The sequence below is a fragment of the Microchirus variegatus genome (assembly GCF_963457635.1).
Source record: "Microchirus variegatus genome assembly, chromosome: 23".
Classification (NCBI taxonomy): domain Eukaryota; kingdom Metazoa; phylum Chordata; class Actinopteri; order Pleuronectiformes; family Soleidae; genus Microchirus; species Microchirus variegatus.
This window is the reverse complement of record NC_139824.1, coordinates 16,427,860-16,440,414: the sequence shown is the minus strand read 5'-3', so window position 1 is coordinate 16,440,414 and position 12,555 is coordinate 16,427,860. Positions and strand designations below refer to the sequence as shown.

At 40.7% G+C, this 12,555-nt stretch overlaps 2 protein-coding genes across 2 annotated transcripts in view; both read right to left on the bottom strand.

The window, feature by feature from the left end:
• Positions 1-485: 485 nt before the first annotated feature.
• On the bottom strand, positions 486-2,389 carry bglapl (bone gamma-carboxyglutamate (gla) protein, like; the record flags this gene model as incomplete). Its single annotated transcript, XM_083909477.1, has 4 exons — positions 2,276-2,389; positions 1,824-2,174; positions 1,625-1,721; positions 486-588 (listed from the first exon to the last, which is right to left on the bottom strand). Exons 1-4 carry the CDS (start codon positions 2,334-2,336, stop codon positions 486-488), a joined length of 612 nt encoding a protein of 203 aa, XP_083765603.1. The 5' UTR covers positions 2,337-2,389.
• Positions 2,390-12,082: 9,693 nt separating this feature from the next.
• erp27 (endoplasmic reticulum protein 27) overlaps positions 12,083-12,555 on the bottom strand; it is a gene marked incomplete at both ends in the record, with an annotated part of 8,669 nt that continues 8,196 nt past the window's right edge. Inside the window, one exon of the mRNA XM_083909649.1 lies at positions 12,083-12,124. Coding sequence (XP_083765775.1) covers positions 12,083-12,124 — 42 coding nt within the window. The remainder of the gene's footprint in view (positions 12,125-12,555) is intronic.

Genomic DNA, 12,555 nt, shown 5'->3' with positions numbered 1-12,555 from the left:
TTAACGACTACTGTACATTTCTTGCCACTACTGCGATCATCGCTGCTAAACCTAAGGAATCATCACAACGTCTACTGAAGCACGATATTAAAAAACTACATAAAATATACATATACAATACATTTGCACGTGTAGCACCATCGGATTTGGATTATACTCAACGTATCTGGGCCACTGTAATCTTCACAGGCTTGTGTTTCCATGTGCCTTCTCTCGGAAGCCTGTGTGTGACATATATATATATATATATATATATGTATATATATACATATATATATATATATATGTATACATATATATATATGTGCCAAATCTTACTCTAGCATCATAAACACTTTCCCGAACCCATTCTCTTGTGATGGTTCTTTCCACCTCTTTGGATTAAAAAGGGGGGGGTTTATTTATTTATTTATTTATTGCACAATTTTGATGAAAACAAAAGAGGACAAAAGAAAAAAATCATTCACACGCGGATTCGGACGAAATTAGAACGGAACGGGTCCATAGAAGGCGGTGTAGGCAGCCACGATGCCCGCGGTTTCGGCCATCTCGTCACAGGCCACGTTCACCTCGCACACCTCCCTCAGACTGCAAGAAACAAGAGTGACTTTAAAGGCGCCATATGTAAGAATGTGGCCAAAAACTGTTACTGCACTCAAATTCAAAACACCGAGGTCTTTGAGGTTTTCTGACGTAACTGGCAACCCGCGGTTGCTCGGCAAGCTGAGACTCTACCGACTGCAATGATTGGTAGACGGCGGTAGGTGGCGCCACATGACGCCAAAACATGATTTCAAAACATAAACATGATTTGCAGTCTGCAAAATAAATTTTTTTTTACAGATACGTTTGATCTGTAGTTTGTCCATTTAGAGCTGAAGTTAGACAAACGTCGCTGACCTCCACTGGTGGAGAGTCTGCAGCAATATTAGCATTTAGCATTTAGCATTATCGTCAAATTGCCTCATTATGGTGACGGGGATGTCATTTTAGTTAAAGGCTCCATATGTAAGAATGTGGCCAAAAACGGTTACTACACTCAAGTTCAAAATACTGAGGGCGTTTTAGGTTTGTTTTTTCCCGCCATTTGTTCCTCAGACCTAGATAAATATATAGATAGATACTTTATTCATCTCACAGAGAAATTCACAATAGGGTGAGCTGCCTGCATTGGGCGGCGCTCGGTGAACAGTGAGGGGGTTAGGTGCCTTGCTCAGGGGCACTTCAGCTGCGGACTGGTCGGGGATCGAACTGGCTACCCTGCGGTCTCAAGCTCGAAGCCCTAACCACTAGGCCACAGCTGCCTCCTCTTGTTTTCTGACCTAACTGGCAACCGGTAGTTGCTTGGCAGCTGAGACTCTGCTAACTGCAATGTTTGGTAGACGGCGGTAGGTGGCGCCACAATACGCCAAAACATGATTTGCAGTCTGCAAAATATTGTTTTTAATGCAAATATTTTGTCTGTACCGTTGTTGTTGGTGAGTTCAGTTTGTTATATGAACATTATTCCTGAGTCTCTGTGACATATTAGGAGGATTTTATGGCTTTAGATTCATTACATAATGCACCTTTAACTCGTTTTGCCGAATTAGAAGAACGAAGGTGTAAGAGTAAAAGAGTTTACCTTTCCATCTGCAGAAGGGTGAGAACTCCTGCAGGAGCTGCTCTTCTCCTCCTCAGGAGAACAGAAGCCAGGTCTCGCTTCATAATCACAGGAGACGCTGCAGAAGGGAAAACATGGGAGTTTTTGTTGTTTACGATGAAAACACGCAACACAAATATATCAGAAGAAGAAGAAGAAGAAGAAGAAGAAGGTGCTTTACCCTCAGTGCCCTCAACTGACTCTGATGAAGAAGAAGAAGAAGAGGAGGATGAAGAAGAAGAAGAAGAGGAGGCAGAGGAGTCAGCAGCAGAGTCGGACTCGGACGAAGAAGACTCTGAGGAGGAAGAGGACTCGGTCGACTCGGAGGATTCTGAGGACGAGGACGAGTCGGAGTTGGAGTTGGAGTCGGACGCCGAGGAAGAGTCCGAGTTGGACTCGGAGGACGAGGAAGAGTCTGAAGCGGCGGAGGATGAGGAGGAGGAGGAGGAGGCGTCGGTGGGGTCGACAGGTGCAGCATCAGCTTCAGCATCAGCATCAGCGTCCAGGTCCACGACCACCTCTGGTTCCACCGCTGAGGATGACAGAAAATAACAGTTTGTCGTGTTGTTGTTGTTGTTACAGAGCAGCTCATCATCATCATCATCATCATCATCATCATCATCATCGTCTTACCTCCCATGGACCAGCACACTGACAGCAGAGCACAGAGGGCGAGCGCGGTCAGAGTCCTCATGATGCCGGTTTTTGGTTCGTTCTTTCTTCCTGTGCTTTCGAGAACAAAGCGACTTTGACGCAGCTTTTCTCTTCCTTTCCCCACCAAAAGCCCGAGGGTGATTATATACACGAGTCCACATCCTGAGTCCAGACCAGACACGCCTCCGATTGGACGGACGACGGATCACGTGTGCGTCGACGTTTTTTTCCGAGGCTTTTCCGCTCGTGGAAGTGGCGGACGCCGCCTCCTTCACACCCACGCTGCCTCTGCCTCGACCGACGCCACAGAACTCGTTCACCCGCTTCACAAACTGACGACCACAGACATTCTGGGTCGTATGTGGACATGTGTGTGTGTGTCAGTGTGTGTGTGTTCTTGTACTTGCGGCATACTGAGGACCAGTGAGGGTTTTTAACCAACAAAGTGAGGTCATTTTTACGGAGTGAGGACATTTTGGCCAGTCCTCATTTTTGTTTTCATTGAAATCACTTCCTTAGGTTGCTAAAAATTTTGGGTCAATTTTTTTTTTCAAATTTGGGTACATTTTTTTTCTTCTATTTGTGGGTCAATTTAAAAAAAAAAATTGGGTCATTTTTTTTTCAAATTTTTGGTCAATTTTTTTTTTCAAATTTTGGGTCAAATTTTTTTTTTCTAATTTTTGGTTCAATTTTTTATTCAAATTTTGGACAACATAGTATAGTATGACGTTTTTGTCAAATTTTGGACCAAAAATTTTGGGTCAAATTATTTTTCAAATTTTGGACGACATCGTAGAGTAAGACGTTTTTGTCAAATTTTGGACAAAAAAATTTGGTCCATTTTTTTTTTCAAATTTTGGACGACATATTATAGTATGAAATTTTGGTCAAATTTTGGACCAACAATTTTGGTCAAATTTTGGACCAAACATTTTGGGTCAATTTTTTTTTTCAAATTTGGGTACATTTTTTTTCTTCTATTTGTGGGTCAATTTTAAAAAAAAATTGGGTCATTTTTTTTTTCAAATTTTTGGTCAATTTTTTTTTTCAAATTTTGGGTCAAATTTTTTTTTTTCTAATTTTTGGTTCAATTTTTTATTCAAATTTTGGACAACATAGTATAGTATGACGTTTTTGTCAAATTTTGGACCAAAAATTTTGGGTCAAATTATTTTTAAAATTTTGGACGACATCGTAGAGTAAGACGTTTTTGTCAAAATTTTGGACAAAAAATTTTGGTCCATTTTTTTTTTCAAATTTTGGACGACATATTATAGTATGAAATTTTGGTCAAATTTTGGACCAACAATTTTGGTCAAATTTTGGACCAACAATTTTGGTCAAATTTTGGACCAAACATTTTGGTCAATTTTTTTTTTCAAATTTTGGACAACATAGTATAGTATGATGTTTTTGTTAAATTTTGGACCAAAAAAAAAAAAAAAAATCGAAAAAGTTTTCCAGCCCTTTTTGCTCTGGGGCTCCACCTGCAGACATTTTATGGTACTGCAACCAGTAGTTCTATATATATGTCATTCATGAAGTAGATATTTGTAATTGTGTTGATTTATAAAGTGGAAATGCTGGTCCTCACTTTGTCAGCGACCCAGTCCTCAGTATGCCGCAAGTACAAGAATGTGTGTATGTGTGTGTGTGCATGTATGTAGGAATGTAAAGCATGCACACAGGCTGACGAGGCGAGAAGGACGACACGAGAACTTATATGACCTGTAGCTTCATGTGTGTTTAATCTGAAAATACTTCCTGGCTGTTGGAGAAAACCCTTTATTTACGTCTGTCGTGTGTCTGTCAATCACTCTCTGAGGTCAGAAGTCTTGTTTACCAGGCCCTTCAACACATTCCTTTCCCTCACCATATTTACAATGCTCTAACTACTACAGGTGAGTTTTTCATAGGAAAAAACATTCAATATGGTCGTATTTTGCATTTTATAAATGAAATTATTCACTAAAAATCACTAAAATTACTTTTTTACCATTCTGTTTGCTGTCATAGATCATATTTTCAATGCTCCAACGACTACAGGTGAGTTTTATCTGGAAAACATTTTTTATATGGACATATTTTGCATTTAATAACTGAAAATATTCACTAAAAATCACTATAATGACTTTTTACCATTCTGTTTGCTGTCATAGATCATATTTGCAATGCTCTAACTACTACAGATGATTTTTTACTGGAAAAAAAAAACACTGAGTATGCACTTAATAACTGAAAATATTCACTAAAAATCACTTAAATCCCCTTTTACCATCATGTTTGCTCTAGTAGATCATTTTGCAATGCTATAACTACTACAGATGATTTTTTAACTGGAAAAAAACATTTTATATCGACATATTTTGCATTTAATAACTGAAAATATTCAGTAAAAACCAATAAAATTACTTTTTCCCATTATGTTTGCTGTCATAGTTCATATTTTCATGCTCTTACAACTACAGGTGAGTTTTATCTGGGAAAAAAAACATTCAATATGGTCATATTTTGCATTTAATAACTGAAAAATAGTCAGTAAAAATAACTAATGTCTTTTTACCATCATGTTTGCTGGAGTCTGCCATCTTTGCAATGCTTTAACTACTACACGTGAGTTTTTTCTGGGAAAAAAACATTCAATATGGTCATATTTTGCATTTAATAAATGAAAATATTCACTAAAAATCACAAAAACGACTTTTTAACCATTATCTTTAAAATTCCACACCAACTCTTGTTTACCAACCCCTTCAAATTCCTCCCTCTCCTCACCCCTGATCACTGGAGTATAAATAATGAAAAGAATCCAAAGTGCCAGGGTTGACTGATTTCTATTTTTCTAATTTCTTGGAATTGCATCTTAAATCAAAGACACAGACAGAGACAGACTTCGCTCACGTCTCTCCAACATTCTGCCATCGACAGGCTGCTGTTGTGTTACTGTACTCTCTGCCCCAGATGTGATCTCCCACCCCCGCGAAACCTCAAACTGCAGCTCTGCGCCCGACCACAGGCTACTAATCGAGTGACACGGAACAGCAGTCGGCCTCATTACGCGACAGCGCTTGATTACAGTGTTGCACGGTCTCCCACCAGAACCACAGGCAAGTCACTATTTACAGACCCAGCTCGGTCCAGGTTCCCCCCGGCGCGGGGGCCAGGAGCCCGGAGCCCGGAGCCAGGAGCCCGGAGCCAGGAACGGCCATGGCTTACCGACGGCAAACCAGTGGCCCAAACGCACGGCCTCGGTTGATGTATTTCGGCGCATGTATACGTCTAAACATAGGAGCACGTCCCATGTGTTGGACGCTCAGCGTTGTGCATGTGGGTTCGGTTCAACTGTGGTGTTTCGAGCTGTGGCTTTTTCATCATAAAAGAATGCCACCCCCCCAAAAAAAATGGCATTTGGAGTTCACAGCTCGGAGCAAAACTCTATAGCGACTTAAATACCGTGCAGAAAGATTTATTTTATCCCCCACCCCTCTCTCTCATACACGGCTTCATTTACAGCACAGTGAGAAACAGCAGTGACCTCGGCGTCTGGTGTTATTCTTGGTGACATGGATTTGTCTTGGACCGTCGCTCCGTGTAATTTCGATGTCTGGTTGCAGCAGCAGCAGCAGCATCCAAACAATCCGAAGACACAGGAAACACCGAGTCTGTGTTGGACTCTGCTGCGTTCTTGTTGTTTTGTATCTTGGCTCGGAAATCACCAGACGTCGCTCGCTGCTTTTTTTTTATTTTCACTGTCCTGCATTGACACGTTCTCTCGTCTGTCCGAGCAGACGCCGGAAAACATGCGACACGCTACACACGTGTGTGCTCCAAAACATGACCGTTGGTTTGTTATTGGATACTGGCTGGACATTCGGTAGGGACCGTCTGCCAATTACAGGAAAAATGTTCACTAAAAATCAATAAAATTACTTTTTACCATTCTGTCTGCTGTAGTAGATCATATTTACAACTACTACAGGTGAGTTGTTTTCTGAAAAAAATATTTACCAAGGTAAAGTTGGTTTGTTATTGGATATTAGCTTTACATTTGGTAGGGACCGTCTGCCAATTATATGAAAAATGTTCACTAAAAATCACTAAAAATTACTATTTTTTTTACCATTCTGTTTGCTGTAGTAGATCATATTTACAACTACTACAGGTGAGATTTTACTGAAAAAATATTTAGCGAGGTCAAGTTGGTTTGTTTTTGGATACTGGCTGGACCTTCGTTTGGGACCGTCTGCCAATTACAGGAAAAATGTTCAATAAAATGACTTTTTACCATTCTGTTTGCTGTAGTTGATCATATGTACAATGCTCTAACTACTACAAGTAAGTTGCTTTCTGAAAAAAATATTTACAGAGGTAAAGTTGGTTTGTTATTGGAAATTGGCTTGACATTTGTTAGGGACCGTCTGCCAATTGCATGAAAAATATTCACAAAAAATCAATAAAATTACTTTTTTACCCAAAAAATATTTACCAAGGTAAAGTTGATTTGTTATTGGATACTGGCTTGACATTTGGTAGGGACCATCTGCCAATTATATAAAAAAAATCACAAAAAATCACTTTTTATCATTCTGTCTGCTGTAGTAGATCATATTTACAACTACTACAGGTCAGTTGTTTTCTTAAAAAATATTTACCGAGGTAAAGTTGGTTTGTTATTGGATATGTTGACGCACAACGCGTTTCCATGACGACTGACCGGATAAAGACGCGCGTGACGTCATGTTTACGTCCCGCAACACCGTCTACCAGTTAGCTCCGTTAGCTGAACTAAAGGAAAACATAGCGCATCTTATTACGGTCAGTCGTCATGGAAAGGCGTCATGCGCTAACGTGCGTTAACCTAGTGGCCAGCACTAAATAAAACACACTCTTTCGTCACCCTCTTATCCAACCAGAGCGAAGCTTGTCGTCCCAGGCTCCTCCCCCTTTTATTAAAGCCAGAGCTGTCACTTTGTCGTCTTTCTCTCTCGTCTCCCCTCACACTGCTGCGACACGGCGTCCAATTTCGCTACCAGACACTCCAATTTAGCTCAGCTCTCAGCCCACTTCTTGGCATTTTTCAAAATCAGGCATCAGTTTAAGGCAGATTTGGCCTCTGAATAAAGGGTTTTGTTGCCCTGAAATACCAAAGAGCATCCATCCACCGTCTAGCAGAGTCTTAGATTGTGCTGTTGCTGCACAGGTTGCATTGCTAAGCTAAAACGAAGCTAAATCGTCATTTCCCAGCTGTTTCTCCTGTATGTGATAAGTGCCATAAGTGCCATTGTGCTTTTCTTTGTCATTGATTATTTATCTTTTGCTTTATGTTCTTGTTTGTTTGTTTGTTTCCGTGTCATTTTTGCAGCACGTCGGTCACCCCGCGGCGGCTGTTTTTAAAAAATGTTCCCTTATAAACAAAATAAACTTAAAGCCACGACTGCAATTATACGACGATGAGGTCAAATATCACATTTCTGAGGGTTTAAAAATACACATATGAGAGAGAAAAAAAAAAAAAAAAGGAATAATCATAAAACTGGAAGAGCTCATATATGTCCAAGGCCAACGCCTTCTCACGCATAATTTAAAGGAAGTGAAAAAATGTTGTGGGTCCACCCTTTTATCTGGATCCACTCCACAATTTTATGAACTTGTAATCCTTTTTTTTTTCTTCCTTTTTCCTGTTCAGTGTTATATAATGAAACCTTGGTAACATGAAGTCCTTACACCTGAATGTTGCAGGATTCTATATAAATGCATGACGTATCACAGGTGTTTGTAGGTAAAACACTGTCGTCAACATGACGGACAGGAAAAAGCTGCGTCTGTCTCAGTTGTGAGCTTCTTTCCACGCACACACTGAAGTAATGGTTAAAGAAAAAAAAAAAATGCTAAGTGTGCGTCTGCAGCCGGTTATTTACAGGTTGTTTGTTGCAGAGATTATGAAGTCGTGTTTACCGTGTGAGAGGAGACCGGACACGAGCTGGCAAAGACGCAGGAGAATGAAACGCACAATAAACGACATTACGATAAGGAAATACAGTCCTTTTACAACTTTAGAATATTAAACAGTTAATATACTAGATGTACTGGTTGGACAGAATTCATAAAATGTGCCCTGAAAATAGACTTCCGTGTCAAAACTAAAACCATACAGACGAAGACATGCATATTTATGCAGTGTAAATATAATCTTATAAAAACAGCAAACAGAATGGTCATTTTAGTGATTTTTAGTGAATATTTTCAGTTAATTAAATGCATACTATGTCTACAGAAAAATGTTTTTTTTAAACTTATTAAATGCATTTATATATATATATATATATAACCTGTAATAGTTAGAGGATTGCAAATATGATCCACAACAGCAAACAGAATGGTAAAAAGTCATTTTAGTGAACATTTTTCCTGTAATTGGCAGACGGACCCTAACGAATGTCCCGCCAATATCCAACAACAAACCAACTTTACCTCTGTAAATATTTTTTCATAAAACAACTCACTTGTCATAGTTAGAGCATTGTAAATATGATCTGCTACAGCAGTACTAACTTAGTAAAGACTCAACTTTTAGATGAAGATTTATGACATTTTCTCTTGATGCAAGAGCTACGTTGCTGCTAAGGTTAGCAACAACAACAACAAAAGCGCTGTGAGCAGCAGACAAAGGAGGACAGAGGTCATGTCATGAGGAAAAAAACAACAACTCACAGTCGTCATTTCAAACACATAGAGTCGCTGCAGCGTTACACAGGAAGTGTGGCTATCATGTAACCTAATCACAACTGGCAGCCATGTTTTCAGTGGCGAGAAACTACTCACACACTACAGGGAAACTGAACCATCCTTTAAATCTGCCCCACACACACACAGGAGAGGTCAACTGGCCAGATCGTCGGTCCAGATCTGGACCTTTACGACCTTTTACGCGGGTGCCTTCTGAATTAAGGCCTGTGCCACACACTCTCCAGGATTTTTTGTTTTTAAAAAAACACACGGGAGACCACGAACTTTGTACAATTTGACATTTTTTTAAATTCTGAGAAAGCACAGACTGGATTTAGATCCAGTCGAGACGCAAGGACCGCACCATTCCAGGGATATGGGATCTGGCAGAAAGTGGTTACAGTTCTAAACAAAAGCATTCAACATTCAACTGTTTCTCTCATCATTGATGATTGTGATATTCTTAGAGTCCAGTCTGACCAGTTATCCTCAGGCTTTACCTATAGTAGCACCAAGTATTTAAAGGTTTTTGATTTTTTGTTATTTGTATGCAGTTTGTGAGGGAGCGTTTGTGTGTATACACCAGCATTGCAGAGGCGGGTGGGACAAGACGTGTTTATCTTGTCAAACTGCTGCGGGGGGGGTAACTTTCAGCACTGTGTGACTTTGTTAAACGAGTGAAACAGACATTTGTTTGTATTTAAAAGTTATGCACGACAGTTTTAAAGGCGCCATATGTAAGAATGTGGCCAAAAACGGTTACGACACTCAAATTCAAAACACCGAGGTCTTTTAGGTTTGTCGTTTTCTGACGTAACTGGCAACCCGTGGTTGCTCGGCAGCTGAGACTCTACCGACTGCAATGATTGGTAGACGGCGGTAGGTGGCGCCACATGACTCCAAAACATGATTTCAAAACATAAACATGATTTGCAGTCTGCAAAATATTGTTTTTGAATGCAAATATTTTTGTCTGTACTGTTGTTGTTGGTGAGTTCAGTTTGTTATATGAACATTATTCCTGAGTCTCTGTGACACATTAGGAGGATTTTATTACATACTGCACCTTTAAAGGTCACATAGAGTGGTCCTGTTGCACATATATGTTAGTTATGGAGGTCTACTTACATACATTAACTTGTTTTTATGGTCAAAAACCTCCTCGTTTCTGTGTAAACGAGCCGATAGAAATCTCTCTTTTCTGACGCTGTTCCCCAGCCGCGATATTTCAGACTCAACTCTCACCCCCGGCTTCCCAACTGTCTTGTGATTGGCCGGTACCCGGAAGTGACATATTCAAGCACACCCGCTCTCAGAAGCGCAGCTTCTTAAACAATGGAAACGACGCAGATTACACACTAAAAAAAAACAGCGTTAATTGGAACTTTCCGGTCTAGGTCCGCTTTAAGTAAAGGGGCGGTGTCTTATTATTACTTAAAGGGGAAGTAAGTAGTTTATAGTGCCATCTAGAGGAGAGGCTGAAATTTACAAAATCCGCTCACCCCCTCCCTTCCCTGAGCGCTACAGTGTCCTCAGCTGGTCAAATGTCGTCCTCGTCGTCTTTCTCCGTGTCAGCAGATGAGGTTCGTGAGGCGAGGGAGAGGGCGGAGCTACCGCGGGCCGTAGCAGACGAAGCGGAGAGAGAGGAGGCGGGACTTCCTGCTACGAGTAAAGAGACGCTTGTTTTGTTCTCTCGCGTTTGTCCTTACAGGCTCCGGTAGAAACATGGCGTCTCGCTGCTAACAGTGGCTATGCAACCGCGGCCCGCGACCAAGTTATTTTACATGACTTTTTTGAAACACTACGAAAATGAAACAAAAACTATTATACAGCGACTAGACAATGCAGGAGCACATAATATGTATACAAAAGTGGATTTTGGTGTCATATAAACCCATAAATACTACACAGTGTCCCTTTAAAACGACTTATTCCAACAAAATACGAACATTCAAACTCGCAAACGCTTCACATCTTCATGTAACTCTGTGTGATCTGTGTTCACTGGCTCTGTAAACACAACAGCAGTGAGATGTGTGTGTTTCCATCCGGTCTCTGAGAACAGTCCACCTGCCAGACTTTCCCAATTCCCCCGAGTGTGTGTGTGTGTGTCTTTGTGTGTGTATCTGGCAATACAATACCCACTAATTATACCGATCACAGTCTGGTTCTTCAAAATTCCCCTTTCACTTTTTTGGGAGAAATATTTCTGGTCCGAGCCCAAACCTTAACACTCTTGATGTCTACATCCAGAGCCATTGTCGTCTCCTGGAGCTTTTTTATAGGCCTTTTTAAATAGTTTATACATCACGGCTTTCTGTGATTTCCTTCACATGCTTCATGCACAGTGAGTGGATACTCTCTGTGTTACAGAGGTGTGTTTTCCTAACTCCACTGCGCTCTGTGTCAGTCTCTCTGAGGTCGGACTGTTGTGGTTCGCGACGATAACGCGACGCGGACGCACTGACAAAACTCCGCCACAGTCGCTCTCCGCGACCTGTGGTCGGCTAACCGCGACCGCAGACGGGCTCACGTTCGCTCAAACACAAACACAAACACAAACACAAACACAAACACAACGTGGACGAGTGAGAGGAACACATGACGACGCGCACACGCTCTCGTTTACGTGTCAAACTCGAGGCTCGGGGCCCAGATGTGGCCCACGAGTGATTAATTGGTCTTAAAAATACGTGTTAAAATAGGTCTGTGCTGCTTTAAGGCGTGCGTTGACCATAAACTACATTTCCCACAATGCATGGCGATTGCCACTAGATCACAGTATATGCATCATGCAATGAGTGAAATTGAATAAGTAATAAATACAGAAAGTTATTTAGCAATACGTTACATAGTAGTTACCTTCATTTTACATTATATTTGGTAACATTTAGTTACATTTATTCTCTATGACAGTCACATCTGGACCTTTGAGGGTCACCATTATGCTGAAAATGAGTTTGACACCACTGATCTAATTAACTCAATCTCAGATAATCCTTTTTTATTATTATTAGTATTATTTATTTAATGTACAATCGTTTATTTACACCGGTTCCATCAGAGCTCAGTTTTGGCTTCGTCTCCGGCCTGTTTCACCTCCTGAGAAGCACGAAAACACAACAGGTTAAATAAACTCAGCAAAAGTCAAGTTTAAGACACAAAAAACCTGCACCTGTGATCCTGAAACAATCTCATTTTCTTTGGCTAACACTAGATGAAGACGGTTAAAGCATTTATCAAGTAAAGACACAGTTAAAATTACAGGGACTCTCGTCAGGGGAAATTACAGTGAAAACCTCTCCGTTTCGGGCAAAACTCCAGTCGTAAGGAAAGAAAAAGGCAGAAGAGGAAAATATGACTGATGCGGAGGAAGAGGAACAAAACAACATCATCATCATCATCATCGCTGATGACCTCAGTGAGGCTGAAGGTCACAGATGGAGGTTTACAGAAGGAGCCTGAAGGTGATTTTATGAGGAGGAAAACTTCATTTTGCATTTTTTTTAACCTCTAAGACTCTACGTGTCTGT